We start from the raw sequence: 19,022 nt of genomic DNA on the forward strand, positions 1-19,022 counted from the left end.
TAACCAAAAAGTTGACAGTAACCATTGACTTCCGTACTATACTGTTTGGTTACCAACATTCTTCAAATTTTCTTCTTTTGTGTTCAATAGGAGAAACTCGTTTTTGGGTGAACCGTTGCTTTAAGCAACTCACCGACCTTAGTTAATTATCTGCTGAGCATTTCTATTCAACAATACCCTTGGTTGTTTCATTCAGAGAAAGATTTTTCAATCTTTATATTAAGTCAAACCAGAGAAGTAATCCAGAGCGAACGCAAATTTAGCATCGATAAAGAAGTGAGGAATTCCAACAGCCATCTGGCAGTAATGTAAACATTTTCATTTACTTTTTTTTTCTTATTACTTTATACATTTTAGATTTGTTACATATTACTGCAACCTCAAACAACACCATTAGTTGATTTATTCAAAACTGACAAAAAAAAAAAAAATTCTGATTATTTTATTGAAAGCTGATTAGTGGAAAAGAGCAGAATATATGACGTACACTATCTTAGTAAATGGACTTTTGCTGTGGTTCTTCACACATCATCTGATTCCTCATCACTGAGGTTACATTTCCTAGATTGCTTAGATCCCAATGAATTCCTTATGAATACAACTCGAGGGATCTGTTAAACAGCATGTTCAATTGTGGTGGAAAATCAGAAAGAGATTACAAAGCCAGCAGTTCAAATCTAAGCAGAAACGGACAACAGTGACGTCTTGATCTGGGCTAAGACCCAGTGGATGAGAAGATTGACAACAAACATCCTTTAACGAATCTGATCTCCTCATAGGCTCAAAACACTTAAGTCAGGTAATCATAAAAACTGATGTGATTGAAGAGCCATCAGGAAGAGAAAATAAAGACACAAATAAGCAGCTGACAAACTATTTTTCTCCAGCAGTCTCTTATTTCTTCTTCTTATCTTGTGTGCTGGTGAACCAGGCATCCAGCAGCTTTTTGCTGTAGTAGATCTGCCAGCCATGCACTTGAAGTGAAATAATCAAAACTAAGTACATTATAGAGACAGCAGAAAAACCAAAGATGAACCTATAAGCTTTGCCGTGCCGATAAAGCTGCTGAGCCACAGGGAACATCTCCATCCCTCCATAAAGAATAGGACCGGCACAAAAAAGCCCAGCGCTGATCATTGAGATGACCAGGTAACTGATGTTGTTTTTTGGCAAAGCCATGAAACTGAAGACCGTAGGTATGATGCTCAGAAGATACATGTATTCCCATTTGTACGGCGAGGCCACCACTTTATGGGATACTAAGTTCAGCTGACTGACCACCACCTGTGCTGCTACAAGCAACCAGACCACAGCATGAGCGATGTTCAGCTTCTTGATCTCAGACTTCAGGGCCACACTGAGGGGATTGAGAAGGGTCAGTGCAACAGGATCACAGTTACTGCACTTTTTATGTATTTTTAGGGGGTTGTTCCTCATATATACCCCCTATCATGTCTTAATATATTGGATAACATGTTCTAGTTTACATTCATTTATTGTTGCTTTCTTGTTTATTTTAAAATATTTCACAACTTGGGTTTGTACAACAAGTGCATTACACAACGTTTTTTTCTAAAATGAAAAAGTAGATTTTCTTTGTATTCGTTATTATTATTATTATTTAAAGATTAAATACTGCACAATCGAAATAAGCAATATTGCTCAAGGGACACTGTAAATACAAGACACAAATATAACGAATCATATTTTTACATTAACATCAACAGACGTACCTCATCTGATAGTGTGACGCCACGCGCTCGCGGTGTTGAAAGTCACTTCCGTCTGTTCCTGTAGCGCGCGGTCCTGACCGTGATGCCATGGTAAACCTCCACAGTCGACAACCTGAGGTAAAAGTAAACTAGGTAAATTTGGAAGTTTTACAAGAGGCAAACTATGCCTACACTCGCGTTATGGTTTAACAAGCGTATATGAGGCAAGTTATAGCCAACGCCTACGTTATAAACCGCGGAAAATCAGAAGAGTTATCCTTATACGAAATTTACGTCACAATTTACTCTCCCTCTGTTGTTCAAAAAGAGGTTGACCGGCTCATTCTTTTTAATTGCATTTTTCAACAATGAAAGTGAATGGTGACCGTGACTGTCATTCAAACATTTGTGTTCTGCGAAAATACATTAATAATCTTATATGGTTTAAAAAAAAATAGTAATTTACCACAGATTATATTAAACTATTTCTACCGTTATACTACAACATTTCTCGCTTGCATGCAAAATTTAAAATCGTTTCCGTGAATACTCTCCATTTTGTCTAAAATATCGATCCAAATTACTAAAGCGAATGCAAAACCTCCATTTCCGCAATCGAATTTGCCTACTGTTTATCCTATTTTAGCTAAGCACAGACGTTTTTTCTTATACAGTACTTCTCTGTAGTTTTTGTTTGTTCACGACCTTGTACTGAACTGTAAAACAGGCGGTTATATATTCATATTCATGCGTAGCACGATGTACCGGTTAGATATTAGTTAATTATTACTTTACAAATAATTATTGACAATGCATTTTTTATTCTAATGCAATGAATGTTCAGATCACAGTAATCACTCAATCCAACTTCTACTGCTTTTGTTTACGCTTCCTACCGGTATAGTAACAATATTATTTCTACGAGACACAATACACGTTCATTCACAGTCATAATCGGTGTTACAAAAAATAAGATAGTATATATCATACTTTTGAACACCCATACCATTAACCTACCTTATTTCAACATGAACCAGCAAGCAACTTCACACACACACACACACACACAGTAGAAACGTGAGCAAAAGTATCTCTTCTTCTAAACGTGCTTTCGCCTGGACATAATGAAACATCGCCCTCACTGACGCGGAGTGGGAACAATGATTTGGAAAAGACTTTCTATATATTTGCATTAAGAGGACTGATACAACGTATGAACATACTTGCTTATTAAATTATGCCTTATGTTAATTAAATCATTATTAATCATTTGGCATTGCTGAGGTGTCCAGAAATTATACACTATTTAAAAGCAGCAGCTCAGTGTCTGGCTAAGTGTGAAACATCCATAATCCCATAAATAATGGTCAACATAAAGATTGAAAGCAGGGATTTTTTTATTGCTTGTGGAATTCCCTAATTACAAATCCACACAATTTTAGACGATTCAATTTATTAAAAAACAACAACGACATGAAATCTTTACTCCATATTTGTTTAACAGTTTAGCAACATTGTCAAAAATAACAAAGAATAAATTCCTTCTTTTTTGTGTCCCACCATCTTTTTGCACATATACAAATTTAGTCATTCAGTAGTATAACTAAAAATAAATTACAGAGAGGTTCCTAAGACTATTTGAATTTAACTTAGAGTGTCCATGTGGCCTTATCAACTTATTTTGTACTTATATTGTACTTATTAACAATTATTCAGTATGATCTGATCTACTCAAATCCGTTGGGTGTGAAATAAAAACCTACATGTAAGGTTCAGGACATTTCAGATATGTATTTTAATTATGTTTTTAGTTAATAAGATCACTGAATAGCAAAATCTTAAAAATATAACACTTATATACTCACATACTTTCTTGAAGTTCATTGAGATGGCAATGAGAATCTAAGACAGCAGAAAAATAGTGCATATCTAACAATCTGAACATTCTTCATTATGTCAATATCACATCATTTTACATGGATATGTAGTAAATGTGAACCCATCTATATAAAATCAATATACTGTCAAACAATAGGAAATATGCAAATAAATAATGTGATAAGAGTTCTAACAAAGTGCTAACCATATGGATGTACGGATAATGTAAGATGCTGTAAGACTGTTTCAAAATATGTAATTATGTGTATGCATAAAAAACACAAACATACTTTTCTATTCAAACGTAACAAGCGGCTCTGTACTGATGGCACATACAGTTTACTTTAGGAATATGTAGCACTGATTTTATATGAGTGATTTTTTCTTTCTTCACAAATTCACATGGGATATAACAAATATCCAGAGAATGATGAGTGGACATATGGACCAGCATAAAGTCCTGCAGCTTTGTCTGATGGTAACTGGATATGAACAGTGTCTCCAACTTGTAAGGGCAGCACTGCACTACCTGATGCCTGATCCAGGTAACTTTTTTTGTATTCATCATATGTATACATAACTGGCTCATTGTTCCTGTACAATGCCACCCATACATTGTTTCCTTTGCAATTAACATGGTATACAAAGTAGTAAATTCCAGGTATTTTGCAAGTGAAGATGCCAGTTTGAGAGTTGTAATTTTGGTTGCCATTATATAAAATCTTGTTGAAAACAACAGGTTGCCCAACTGGAGGAAATGGTGTTGTCAGCTGAGCTGTAAAAGCAGGCATCTCTATGCCATTCCTACCAATAATGGCTCCTCCAGGCTTTTCTTTCTTATAACCACTTTTTGCCCCATCTAGCCCAGGACCTGTCTCAGGAAGGATTTGCCCAATAAATGGAGATTGAGCAGGATGTCCTGGTAGGCCAGGTGGGCCAGGAGGACCAGGTTTTCCAGGTTGTCCTGGGGGCCCTCCAGGTCCAGGTATACCAGATGGTCCTATTGGGCCTGGAAGCCCAGGTTTTCCCTCACCTGGCATTCCAGGTTTCCCTGGTGGTCCATATTCCCCTTTTGGGCCTGGTAGACCAGGTGGGCCTATTGGTCCTGCTGGACCCATTAATCCTGGGATTCCCATGGGTCCTGGATGACCTTTTTCTCCTGGGAATCCAACTTCTCCTTTTGCACCAGGCTTTCCAGGGGCTCCAGGTAGTCCAGGTAAGCCGTTATGTCCATATTCACCTTTAGGTCCTATGGGACCTGGTAAGCCTCTAGGTCCTGGCTGCCCCAATTCTCCTGGGAATCCTGGCTTGCCCGGATGTCCTGGAGGCCCAGGTTCACCTTTTGGACCAAGTTGTCCCTTAGGTCCTACTGTACCATCCTCTCCTTTTGGACCAGGGAAACCAATGCCTCCAGGTTGTCCTAAGTGACCTGGAAGGCCTGGCAGGCCACTTGGCCCAGGTGGTCCAGTCATTCCAGGGGGACCACCATGACCCTTTTCACCTTTTGGGCCTTGAGGGCCAGGCAAACCACCATGCCCTTTGTCACCTTTAGGTCCGGGATATCCAGGTTTGCCAAAACCAGGCAAGCCTGGGTTGCCAGATAAACCAGATGGACCTGGCTCGCCCCTTCCACCTGGAAGACCTGGTTTCCCTGGCAAGCCATCCAGACCAGGTTTGCCAAAGCCTGGTAGTCCTTGTGGCCCTGGTGGTCCTCTCTCCCCTGGGAACCCAGCCAATCCTGGTTCTCCAGGTGCACCAGGTTTACCTTGGCCTCCAGGAGCCCCAGGTAGTCCATTCAGTCCTGGTTTGCCAACTCCTGGAAGTCCTACTTGTCCTGGTGGTCCTGAAAGTCCAGGAGGTCCCTTCAGTCCTGGCAGTCCTGGTAGACCATTCCCATTTTCACCTTTTAACCCTGGGACACCAGGAATTCCAGGGAAGCCCTTCTGTCCAGGTTCTCCACGAGGTCCAGGTTGTCCTGGAAGTCCTTGTGCACCTGGTTTTGACACACCTGGTAAGCCATGAGGCCCGGGATGACCTGGAGGTCCTGGCATTCCTATTGGTCCTTCACCACCAATTGGTCCCAGCTCACCCTTCGGTCCTGGTAAACCTATACCTCCAGGTTTTCCTGGTAAACCTGGCATTCCTGGCTTTCCAAATCCTGGGAGTCCTGGTGGACCCTGAGGACCAGGTTTACCTGTAGGTCCTGGGATACCATGACCAGGAAGTCCTGGAGGGCCCTTAGGCCCTGGAAGTCCCATTGGACCAGGCTCACCAGGAGGACCTTTCTCTCCCCTTGGAATGGTTTCACCTGGAAAAAAAAAGATGTAACTGTCATGGTCACAGTAACTTCAATTATTTATAAACTACACATTATTTGCATATCTAAAAGTCAAAAGAAAATGTAATATATTTTGGTTTCTTGGACCGAAATATATTAAATATGAATCAATTGTATTATTTTAACCTTTTTAGTGAATACAAAAGCGCTTAAATGAGATTAAACAAGAATTAACTACTAATAAACCACACAAACATGCAAAACTCTCCCAACCTCATTAAAATCTGATGGCAGGTGTTTTTAATAGTTTAACATATCAGAAAGATAAAAAATGCTTTCTATCAGTACAAAGTAAAAGTAAACTTTGGCCATCCGCATTCTGCGACAGTCTGTGCCTGTCCGTTTGATGCAGTTTCCATTATCAGAAGTGTCTGCAGGTGTATGCACACACTGTCCATGTCGAGCCCAATTGTTGTGATCGTGTGGACGGTCCGCATACAACAACACAGGTGTGTTGAGATATAACGAGTCTACTAGGTGGTACTGCACACGTCGAACTCGTCCATCCGCACTCATCTGTGGTTGAGTATACTTTGAAAGCTGTGGAGACACAGCTGTGCACAGGATGGAACGTGGAAAGTGAATTATAGCCAGGCATTTACCTTTTATTTTAAATTAACCTATGGAGTTAATTTTGTAAGCAAAGTAATTATTAAGGAATTTGGTAAATAACAAACCTTTTCCTAAAATAGGTTTACCCATGTGCATGGGTATCTGTGGACGTTCTTTTGCATACTGTGGAAGCAAAGGCATCTCATTTCCATATGGTAAGTGTGGTGTTTCCTTTCCATGGTAATGGTGTTGGGTTATTTGTTGGGGTATCCCTTCATTGCCATGTGACAGAAGAGGTAACTGTGGCAGAGGCTGGTGCTGTTGGGGCAGTGGTTTGTGACCATAAAATGCCCCTGCATGGATATGATGTAGCAGACAGAGGTGCTCCAACAGTATAAACAAGCGGGCTGAGAGGAGAGGCCCAGCCATGTCCTGTGAAATAGAGAACAGGAAAGAAGGTTAGCTGTCTTGAAAAACGCTAGCAGTACCCTTAGACCAAGTGTAGTGGAAGCAATTCTATGCCTTGCACGTTGTTTTAGAGAAGAAAGTATAACGAGTTGACACACATAAGGACATGACTGAGTAATCAACTATCGGTTCTCATATATATATATATATATATATATATATATATATATATATATATATACAGTACAGACCAAAAGTTTGGACACACCTTCTCATTCAAAGAGTTTTCTTTATTTTCATAACTATGAAAATTGTAGATTCACACTGAAGGCATCAAAACTGTGAATTAACACATGTGGAATTATATATGGAATTATATACATAACAAAAAAGTGTGAAACAACTGAAAATATGTCATATTGTAGGTTCTTCAAAGTAGCCACCTTTTGCTTTGATTACTGCTTTGCACACTCTTGGCATTCTCATGATGAGCTTCAAGAGGTAGTCACCTGAGATGGTCTTCCAACAGTCTTGAAGGAGTTCCCCGAGAGATGCTTAGCACTTGTTGGCCCTTTTGCCTTCTGTCTGTGGTCCAGCTCACCCCTAAACCATCTCGACTGGGTTCAGGTCCGGTGACTGTGGAGGCCAGGTCATCTGGCGCAGCACCCCATCACTCTCCTTCTTGGTCAAATAGCCCTTGATGCCTTCAGTGTGACTCTACAATTTTCATAGTCATGAAAATAAAGAAAACTCTTTGAATGAGAAGGTGTGTCCAAACTTTTGGTCTGTACTATATATATATATATATATATATATATATATATATATATATATATATATATATATATATATATATATATATATATATATATATATATGAACAAGGAAAAGTCATAATATTTTTGTATCGTGTAAATAATGAAAACATTTTGAGGGCAGAAGAAATTACCCCCAAAATTCAAATCAGCATCAAACAAACAACATTAGAACCTTCTAACAGTATATGGACTATTTTTTTCTTAGAACAAGATATAAATATATTCATTTACTGATGACTTGAAATCCATTTTCATATCTAGGATGCATCTTTTCATAATGACCACCTGATTGCACATTACCCCATATTTTATGCAAAAAGCTCAGTTAAAAAAAAAATGCACATTTAAGTTAATAATATTTGAAGTTTCTTAAACCAGTCACTCATTAAAAATAATGAGTTTGTTTGTATTAACATAGACTACATAGGTAACACATTTGTTATACTTAAACATGACCATTAGAGGTCAGTAACTGCTCACATATGAATACTGTTTGGCTCAGTCAAGGGGTCTTAACTATACACAGACCATCTGACTGCAAATAATCTTGAGCAACTGCTTTTGAAATCAGTGGGAAAGCTAACAGTTTGCTTTCTCCAAATCAAAAGAAAAAGCAAACTGTTAGAATTGTTTCTTATCCCATTATTGAATGTTTTGTATTCACTGTTTTGTGCACCACAAAGTTTAAAAATGATCAGAATTTATAATCACAAAAATGTAGACTGCCACCATGTGATGCCATCTTAACGAAACCTTACACTGCAAGTAACACAAATGCAAAAAAAAGTTAATGCATAATCATGCCGTCTAATAAGCAGAACACTAGGGCACAAAAAACACTACAGTATTTCTTACTTTTTTGCAAATTTTCTCTTCTCTTGAGAGCCACATCCTTTCAGGTCTGTCCTGAAACTGTGATGAATGGGAATCCCAACCACTCAGTTACAAAGTGTTGGCTTTTTAGCACCCAGCTGAAAGCCGTGCTAAAATCCAAAACGTGAGCCTAAACCAAAACCGACCCCAGAATGGAGGGGGCATCCTGCTTGGATTGAGCGTGGAAAAATCTTAAAAGCTGGAATGCTTTTTAGGGAGTCGGTTTTTTATTCTAATACATGGAGACATATTGGGATCAGTGTGTGGGTGGGATGCCAGAGCTTTGATTTCCTTTTGTGAGCTACTGTAAATGGAGATCTTGACTGATCGAGCATGAATAGAACAAAAATACAAAGTAACACATAAACCATTTTTCTTGGGATGCTGCAAGCCAGGTTGACTGTGACTCCAAAGATACTTTCCACCTCTTTCACATCTCTAAACCTACTCCAGTATCATCTGTTCAAACCTTATTCTGTATTTAGTTCCTCTAGTATAGACCTTTTATAAGGTATTAATGTATGCATTTAAATAATAATAATAATTATATATATATATATATATATATATATATATATATATTAGTGCTGTCAACGTTAACGCGTTAACGCATGCGATAAATTTTTGTCTGGTTTAACGTGTCAAAATATTTAACTCAATTAACGCAGCATCCGTATTTTCTGCCATCCGTTGGCTAGCTTTGCATTATATGATCACGCTCTTATTCATTTAAATGCTTTTAAACATTTCAAGCGTGGCAAGACAAAAGAGAATGCGCTGTCTGTGAATGCCCTTATGTGACACATACACACGTACACACAATGCATAGACAGGGCGCCAGAATCCAGTTTTCTTAAGCGCTTGAACTAACAATAAACATCCCAAAGTGCCAGTTTTTTCGATTATCCTCATAAGAGCAATCTTAAATGATTTATATAAAGTCTAAAATGAACAAAAAGAGTTGTGAGAGAATGAGGCGAGATCCATAGACAGTATATAAACGGTGAGATCCGCGTGTCTGTCTGCTCTTAAAGGGACAGCAGCCAATAAAGCTTCCTGTCAGTAAAGTTAAAGAACAAAGGGAACAGAGAAAATGACTCGCTGCTCTTGACTAAATAACTTTTGTAGCTTTAATAAGGATTAACTATTTAATTTATAGTTTATGCAGTGCAAACTGCATATAACTTTGATAACTTTATTAAATTTCTGTATATTTCCTAACTGTTAAGACATGAAGGGCAGGAGTAAACATGACATTTATTATGATAGCATTGTTTTAAGTTTACTTAAATTAAAAACTGGTATATTTTTGAAGCCTAATAATAAATGTAAAAAAAAAAAAATCAGTAGCTGTATTAATATCAGTATTACGGGCCTTCATTCATAAAAAGATGCCATTTAAACAAGTATTTAAAATATACTGTCTTTATGTTGTTTCTACATTAATTTGATTAACTGTGAAATTATAACATTAAAAAATATATTAAAAACGTACAAAAACATTTCTTTTTTTATTGCGATTAATTGCGATTAATCACAGAAAAAATGTGTGATTAATCTAGTTAAAGTTTTTAATCGATTGACAGCACTAATATATATATATATGTGTGTGTGTGTGTGTAATATAATAATAACAATGATGAATTAAAAAAAATATACAAAATATAATTTTTTTTTTTTTTTTTAATGAATAAAGAATTATTTGGAAAATTGATTAAGCAAGAAACTGGCCAAAGTTTTTGTAAATGCATTTTAAAAAAGCATTTTCTAATGTATTATTTATTGCTAAATTTGAATCATTTTAACTTAACAGTTCTATAAGTATTTGTCATTAGTGTTTGAGTCACAACACTAACCGGCTTTTGGGGAAAAATGGGGTTTGTAACCCCAGACGGTCGCCCCCTATTTTGGGGGGTCTTTGATCATATGGATTCAAATCATAATTCAAATATTTCATTTATTCAATAGACAGTCATTTTAAGAGGCATTATTTTCCTAGGCTACATCACATCCTTTGACATCAATTCATTCATTAGTTCCCCCATTCATTGGGCACTGAACACAAACCAAACATTTCATTCCTCAGAAATGAATTTCATTCCTCAGTCCTCCCTAATTTATGACTCCACCCAGTGATTTGTTTTCAGAGGATCTTGTGTCATTCTTAGTGCTGACTATGTTCATTCTAGAACTCTCACTTTAGAAAAACAACTCTTTCTCTGTGTTCGACTAGACTGGCAAGCCAAAGGGAACGTCCATCCAATGTTCTATATCCAAAAATGTTGTGGGCATCAAAACAGCCTAATTCCATTGGAACATTTCTCAGTTACTGCTGGCCATGTCTGAAAAATATTAAGTGATACAGAATACCATAATCAATAGCTCTTATTTCCATTCGTGGTACACACCCAGCATAAATTACCAAGGAGATGCCAAAACAATCTCAAGTGAAGCAGTTCAGGAGAGGTCATGGGGAAAAAAACATGGCTCCTAAAAGCTTCCGTTCATTCTGAACCCGACAACTCACAACCTGGCCTGGTTGAATTTCCATGCTCATTTATCAGATTCACAAGGCTGAAACAAGCTTCTCACGTTGTTCCCTCCGGCCTACATTTGGATGTTCAAGCATGCCAGAAAAAAAAAAAAATTGGCACTGAAGCCAAAGGTCAAACGAGAAATATGTTGACAGGCGAGGGTCAAAACCACAAGGACAAGCAATCGACACAGCTGCAACCCTACATATCCACTGCAGAGAGCAGAAACCAATGTTTTCCTCCGCTCTATTGGCCAAAATTTATAACCGCAGCGTTTGTCTCCTTGGTTTCATGCCACAGCTCTGTTATCGCCCTGCCCCGATTCTAATATAATCAAATTTCCATTCCTGCTTTTCTGACTGCTTCCAGATGTTTCGCTTCAATTCACAATAAACAAATAAAGAAGAGGATACTGGGTGCCAACCATATAACCAATGTTGGCATGATCAGGTTATATGCTCAGCCCTACATTATTTTTGAGCCTTTCTATGATTTTTGCCAGTAGTGTCTATTTATAAAAAAAAAAAGCATTAATAAAAATAATAATAATATATATATATATTTTTTTTTTAATATAAAGAATAATTTGCCTAATTTGTTACCAAATGCCATTTAGTTAGATTTGTTATGAAATTTAGACATTTTAAATGTAACTTTTGTGTCCAAAAATTAAACCTAAATCGGGGGCTCATCCGGTATCTGAACCCAGTACTTTTTGCTCTGAGACACTTTCAGGATTCCCATGTTAAATAAAAAAAAAAGAATATGAAAACTTATTAGGTCTGGTAATTTAACAAAACTTTGTATATCATGAATTTGTCTATAGAACATACATTCATCTACCTGCCATGCTCTAAAATACTGAATCGTCTAAATATCGCTTATTGTAAAATGTGGAGTGTCAAACCCAAAAGCAGGCTAGCATGATCAAATTCATTGTTTGCAACTGGCTGTATGACTGACTGGGCAGTAAATGTTTCTAGCTAATAACTGGAGGATATAAAAGTTGAACTGTCCATTAAGGCCCATTTCAATATCAAGATGTTTGACATATTTTTGGAGAGAAAAGTATAAATAATTTTAAACTGACCTTCGATTGGAAATCACTTTAAAATGATCCACCAAATTACAAATAAATAGAAAGGACATGGAAAAGTCATATAAAATCATGCCAAAAGGGAACCCTGCACTTTTCCCCCAGGTTTCTCAGGGGTGATAGTCAATTAAATATAATTACCAGAAGACACTTTGGATAAAAAGCATCTGCAACGTGCCAAGTGAAACCCAATGAGATGGAACGGACACAAAAGAGGCTCCTTTTTAAAGTAGCACTGATAATTTGTAAAGATGCATTCCTGTAGTTCAAACTTCTGATCATTACAGAAGCAAAACAAAGGTCATGGGTTCGATTCCCAGGCAATGCATGAACTGATAAAATGTATACCCTGAATGTAATGTCAGTTACTTTCAATAAAAGTGTATGTAAAATTAATAAATGGTAAAAAAAAAAAAAAAAAATTAAATGGTCAGCTTAGAGTGTTGCTTTCCATAACGTTGACAAATGGATTCATGATGCAGTATTTTGGAGCTGCTGTTTCAGATTTGGCTACTGAAGTTGAAGAACTTTACAGTTCTTTACAGTCAGCATGATGGTGATAATGACGTGCCGACAGTAAACAGCATAAGATGCCAAAAGACACACACTCACCCACCCACACCTACCGCTCTGTGTTCCCACCCTACCAATTACTACAGGTCATGCTTTCTCTGGAAATGGGAAGAGTGAGAGAAAGTTTCAAGACATTTCTCCCATTAAACAGATGTAAGTACAATTCTCACACACAGATTCCAAGAGCCTTTAACATCTATGGAAACTTTCAAATGCACAAAAGGGTCTATATAGTGGAACAAGGTTTCTTTAGATTATTAAAATGGTGTTTAGACATAAAATTTGGTTCTTTTAAGAACTGATCACAGAACAGATCCTCAATGGCACAAAATAAAAAATGTTTCTTTAATTGCATCGCTGTAAAAAGCCCTTTCCAGAACCTTCACCCTCTCTTTTCCTCTCGCGGTCAATCTCCAAATGAAGTGCTGAGAACATCTTTTAAAAAGCAGCTCATGACATACCTCTTCTGGAAGTACAGTAATTCACCACCACCACAAAAAACAAAAACAAAAAAAACTGCATTTCTCCTCTTCTCTAGCTTGCTTCCTAATCTAGTTGTTAAATAAACCTGGCATTGTATATAATGAATATTGTTGGCTCCTTGTCAAATTTTAGAAGTCGCTTACGCTTTGGATAAAACATCTGCTAAATGCACAAATTAACATTTTTGGAATTCAGTGTGGTGGCGTTCTTGCTGGTGTGATATTGCTGAAATATACTGAGTCTGAGTTGCAGTTCTTCCACAGGACAGCGGAATGCAGAATCAGCTGACAGAATGGACCGTGAGCCAGAACTGCTGCCAGCTGTAAAACACATTCTCTCGCTCACTCAGTAACTCACACACTAACTTTTCTCTCTCAGGTCGAAGGGAAGTTCTTCATGTAACCATATGTTTTTTTGTCTATGGGGAATAAGAGATTTTGGCCAGTATATAAACCATGATGAGGTAGCAGAAAGCCTTTCTGTATCCTGTATAAAAATAAAATGGGTCTCATTTGTGCCTGAAAAGGTCAGGAAAAAAATACCTACATTTTTAAACTTTTTTTTATCTTTTCATTTGGAAAGGTTATGGCTGACATTTCAAGAAAATCATATTTTTCCATCTCAGCCACTTGGTACTAATACCTCTTTTCATACAAGACTGACTCAGGTAGTATCTTTAAGATTATGATGTGTATGTGTGTGATAAATAAAACCCTAATTATTAAAAAAAAAAAGTTATATCTACTGTATATCATTGATGTTTGGGTATCAATAATACTCTACTATAAGATTTATTAATATGTTTTTTTTTAATAACATGGTTAATAGTTCATAAATTAACTGTATTCTGAAGCACAGTATTAAATACTTAAGATATTTGAAAAAAAAGAACTGTGATCAAAATTAGAGAACACTTACAGATACCTCCAAGTTGATGGTTTTTGGTGTTATTCTGGCACCTGGTGCTAATTTCTTTAATAATAATAATAATGATAATTCTTTACGTTTATAGTGCTTTTCGAGGCACTCAAAGCACTTTACATTGTGAGGGGGGATCTCCTCATCCACCACCAGTGTGTAGCATCCACCTGGATGATGCGAAGGCAGGGGGCAACCAGTCTTGGGCTGCAGGGCGACATGACTATGGCTTTAATTATATGACAAACCCTATTAAACTGGCAGCATTCCTCTAATCTTCACTGAGATTGCCAGATGGCGGGCTGCTCTAAGGTGACTGAAACTCTGCGACAGCAGGTTGTCCCGATGAAGGCCAATAGCTGCTATAGCAAGAGATGTTGTTCATTCCAAATCCGATTTCTAGAATATTGCAGCTTTATAATGACACTAATTCATGTAAGTCCCCCAAAAAGTCTAGTTGTCCATAAGACAAATGGAGGGGAAGACAGGATAATGAGGAGAATTTTGATGAGGAAACGGTTCAGCACTGCAGCTGGAATTGCTTGCCTGTTCAGCGATGAACAGGGTAAGAATTTGTCTCTGCACATTCAAGAGAAGTCCGACTGAAAACGCATGTGTATAATCAAATTAAACATACATAACATTTCCAAATAAAATGTATAATTGAATTTTGTTTCATGTACTGTAAATATTTAGCAGTTGGGTTTTTTTTTACATATTTTTCTTTTTGGGGTAATTTTGGTTAAAACACAAATTAAACAAAATCAAAATATTTGTTTGCTCTAAAAGGGCACCAAATCCAGGCAATGGGTTACTGCACTTTTTGTGTTAAAAAACAAAGCCAAATATGTATCAAGGAAATCTCTGCAGTCCTTCATGTCCAGTTTATTTCCCAATCTCTAATTATTGTGTGAATATTTTATCAGCACTAATAGATGGCCTCGGATAGCTCTCATTGTGCCAGCTGGACACTGATGCTGGTGATTTATATCACTGCAAACATAGGCCAGGACCCGAGGTGCGCTGGTGTGTTTGTGAGCATTTGTCAGATTCCAAGCCCACGTCCTCTCGTTCTGCACACGCTCAGAAGCGAGTGGCTTTCAGCCTTCACACCATCCCTATACCTTGATTCTGTGATAGAATTTTTCCAGAGTAATTCCAAGTAATAAATGCATACATTTTTGATCAGCCCAGAGTCTTCTCAGACTTTCAGATATCTGGTGTCTTCAAAACCGTAAGTGGCGAGCCAAACCTCTCTTTACACAGAGAATCGCTGATCCGCCAAATTTTGGTGTTCTCGTTTCAGTACGATGCTGATTTTAAAATGAGAAACTATACTGCCAGGGAAGACCTGTAATTCTATAATCTAGGATGGGGAGATGGGGTACAGTACACAGCGTTTGGCCAGATTCAGGATCTAAACTACAGTACGTGCTATTAAATAAAAAAAAAATATATTGCTTTTTACAAATAATACGTGTCACAAAACATTTCTTAGGGAGTGAAGGAAGCCAATCCAACCGGAATCCAACAAAATCTCAAGCAAGACTCTCCTTCTTTCGATTTTTTTTTTTCCTATTTTTGTAAGAGTGCACAGCTTTCATGCAGATCAAAAACACAGTTATAAAACACCAATCTGTTAATGGCTGGAGGGAACTGAAGGAACATTCACAGGTCAGGCTGCATCTCTGACTGTTTAATGCCTCAAGCTGCTCAGGAAAGATACAAATGATGGAAGAAAGAGAGACAACAGGGTCGCCGGGTTCATAAGGTTTTTGCATGGAAATAAAAGATGCTCCGAGAACGGAGAACTAGTTCTAATTTTGAACTGGGTCCATTTGATTTCAAAATGGAAAACAACAACCAAAAACCACCAGAAATGATCGAGTCTGATGATTTATTCACTGACAATATCAGAATCGGTTAGAACAATTCTTCACATTGAATTGTGTTGTTTTTTAGGCCTGCTTATTTACCTTGATGTGACATTGTGTTAAATTAATGTTTGTTAAATGTACATGTTCAGAACAGTACATACAATAAATGGTGCTTTAATAAAAATCATTTGAATTTTATTTTGTAATCATTAAATAATAAATTTTGTTTATTTCAGTGTACTCTTTTATTATTTTATTAAAAACCTTTACTTTTCCAGGCTTGGAAATCACAATTTTAGGACATTTAAGTATATATATATATATATATATATATATATATATATATATATATATATATATATATATACATACATATATTTATAAATGTATAAAAGTAGTAGTAGTAATAATAATTCACTTAATAAATGTCCACAATTCCTGTTAATTAAAAGCTTTTTCCAGGCCTTTTACCTACAAAGCAGAGTTTGAAGAATATCAATACAGTGCTGTGATCATGATTATTAATAACTATCATTATTACAAACACAACCCTTTCTGATACCAAAACATCGCCAAGATTTCTCTGGTCGAGTTGCATTGAAAATGTAATACATTTAGTTATCAATGTCAGGCCCAAAGTGGAAAGACATGCATTTTTAAAAATCGATCTGGACTAGAGAAATTGATCGAGAGGGGAAAAGAAAGAATAGAGGATGCGTAGCACCACAGTTTTGCCTCAGTGCGCAGAGCTGGTCATGTGCCCACATGAATGGATCCTCTGAACCCTGAAGACAAAACATCCAGCCCTGAATGCGGTAGGAAGCTGGGAAAATCACGCACAGCCGCCCTCTGGCTTACAGCGATGCCCAGTGCCAGGAAAATCAAAGTGAAACTAAAGTGAATGTGGCTGTAGAAATATACAAAGCGAGCTGGATAAAGACTCTTGCACAACAGCAGCAGGTGTGGTAAGCAGCAGGATATGAATCAGCATATCCAAAAATTGTTTAAAGGATTGGACAGCAACTTGAGTTTGTTCTCATTGCATATTAAAATAAATGAGGATTTTATATATATTATATATATATATATATATTCTATCTGGTTTCACAAGTTTTTTAATATTGAATTTCCATGAATTCCACCAAACTTTTTTTTTGTGACTGGAAAAATAATATGCACTCCTATTCAGATTGATATCAATGCTCAATTCAATATTTCAAGTCACTCATCATTTTATTTAATTCTTTCCTCCTGCAGCACGCGTTATATATGTACAGCACTCACCTCTCTCTCTCCTGACCTCTCTCTGTCTCTTTCTTTGGTTTATCTCTCTCTGAGTGAGAAGTGAGGGAAGAAGATCCAGAAGACAGAAGGAGAAATGTAGTTAAAGGCTTCAGGCAGCATGGTTTCCACTTTTATGGGCAGGTAGGAGGGGCAAGGCAACTCCTCAAAGGAGGTGGGCAAAAGGAAAAGAAAGAAAGGGAGAGAGAAAAGCGGTCATGTAAGCCTCCACCCAGGGTGTTGATGCAGTGGCTGTTAGGTTCCGTTACCCAAAGTAGCCTATTTAATTATTTAAAAACCTTGATAAACGACATGTCAAATTAAAATAACTTGACAAACAAGGACTGTTATTGACATATAATTTAAGATGACTTGCGTCAGTTTATTTACTATACCATAACTTACAAAATAACAGATTAAAATATTGACAGAAATATTTATAATATATTAAAAAATTGAATAAAACCTCCATTACTGGACCTCAGTCAGGTTAGAAGTTACAAAATGCAAGTTGTCATCATTTACTTACCCACAAGCTGTTCCAATCATGTATGAGTATCTTTCTTCTGTAGAACACAAAAGATATATATTTTGAAGAATGTTAGTAATCAAACAGTTGCTGGTAGCCATTGACTTAGTATTTTTTCCAATATGGAAGTCGATGGCTACCAGTAACTGTTCAGTTCTCTACCACAGACAGTTGTATGTAGAACTATTTAGAAAAAGGATTGTCTCTTAATTTGTCTATTTTTGCTCCATCAGTAACAATACTATTTTCCAACCTACCTCCACACAAGTAGTGTTGTTTTAACTCACATTGACTTGAATGTGCACGATCCAAACTTACATTTTTATAATTCATGAATGAAAACATTTTGTAACATGATATTGATGTACCATTTTTTTTTTTTAAGGTCAGAACTCCTGTTATAATGTAGATTTTTGAGGGTGCACTCTTGTTATAATTTAATCTATTACTTTTCCTACATAATTTTTAACAAAAAAAAAACATTGGTAAAATATATATTTGGGAGTCACAGACCTTTCCAACGATATATAGTTTGTCAAGATTAGATTAGATTTGATTGTAAAATAGTGAAGTAAATGTAGGCGTCCCGTATACAGGACGGGGTGACAGTTAAAGGGTTAAATGAATCTGGTGCTTTGAACAAATCGCTTGAGTAAATGATTCAATGACTCACTCTTACACTCTGAATGAATTAGTCGGTGTGTCCAAAATCAAGTACTAAGTACTATATTTGAATTTTTACTTGCTTCTAAAAATGTATGTTCCATATAGTAGGAACAAAGTTGGGGGTAACAGAATGCTTAAAAACGAATTTAAAATGCAAAATATGAGTAACTGTATTTCACTACAGTTATATTTAAAATGGATGGTAATCAAATCACAGTTATATCTGAAAAGCATTTTAGATTACCAAAGTAATTTACTTTGAATTTGAATGTCATTTATTTCATTTAAACATTAACGTAAACGGCAATTGGTGATGTTGACTCTGCAAAAACAATTGAGGGACCATTATAAAAGGTGAAGACATTTACTGATGCTCAAGAAGGAAACACATTGCATTAAGAGCAGGGGGTGTAAACTTTTGAAATTTGATGATGTTACATTTTTTGTTTGTTTAAATATTTAAATCATTTTTATTTAATTATGTTT

General features: G+C 36.7%; 2 protein-coding genes across 2 annotated transcripts; both read right to left on the reverse strand.

Annotated features, from left to right (window-relative positions):
* Window positions 1-428: 428 nt before the first annotated feature.
* Window positions 429-2,858, reverse strand: LOC132160040 (protein jagunal homolog 1-B-like). The gene is made up of 3 exons (XM_059569735.1): window positions 2,730-2,858; window positions 1,734-1,845; window positions 429-1,357 (listed from the first exon to the last, which is right to left on the reverse strand). Exons 2-3 carry the CDS (start codon window positions 1,820-1,822, stop codon window positions 895-897), a joined length of 552 nt encoding a protein of 183 aa, XP_059425718.1. The 5' UTR covers window positions 1,823-1,845; window positions 2,730-2,858; the 3' UTR covers window positions 429-894.
* A 568-nt stretch (window positions 2,859-3,426) lies between these two features.
* On the reverse strand, window positions 3,427-17,492 carry LOC132160031 (collagen alpha-1(VIII) chain-like). Its single transcript, XM_059569723.1, has 3 exons — window positions 17,345-17,492; window positions 6,606-6,912; window positions 3,427-5,898 (listed from the first exon to the last, which is right to left on the reverse strand). The coding sequence occupies exons 2-3, from the start codon at window positions 6,907-6,909 to the stop codon at window positions 3,989-3,991; spliced, it is 2,214 nt and encodes a 737-aa protein (XP_059425706.1). The 5' UTR covers window positions 6,910-6,912; window positions 17,345-17,492; the 3' UTR covers window positions 3,427-3,988.
* Between the last annotated feature and the right edge of the window lie 1,530 nt (window positions 17,493-19,022).

The sequence above is a fragment of the Carassius carassius genome, chromosome 16 (assembly GCF_963082965.1).
Source record: "Carassius carassius chromosome 16, fCarCar2.1, whole genome shotgun sequence".
NCBI classification, from domain to species: domain Eukaryota; kingdom Metazoa; phylum Chordata; class Actinopteri; order Cypriniformes; family Cyprinidae; genus Carassius; species Carassius carassius.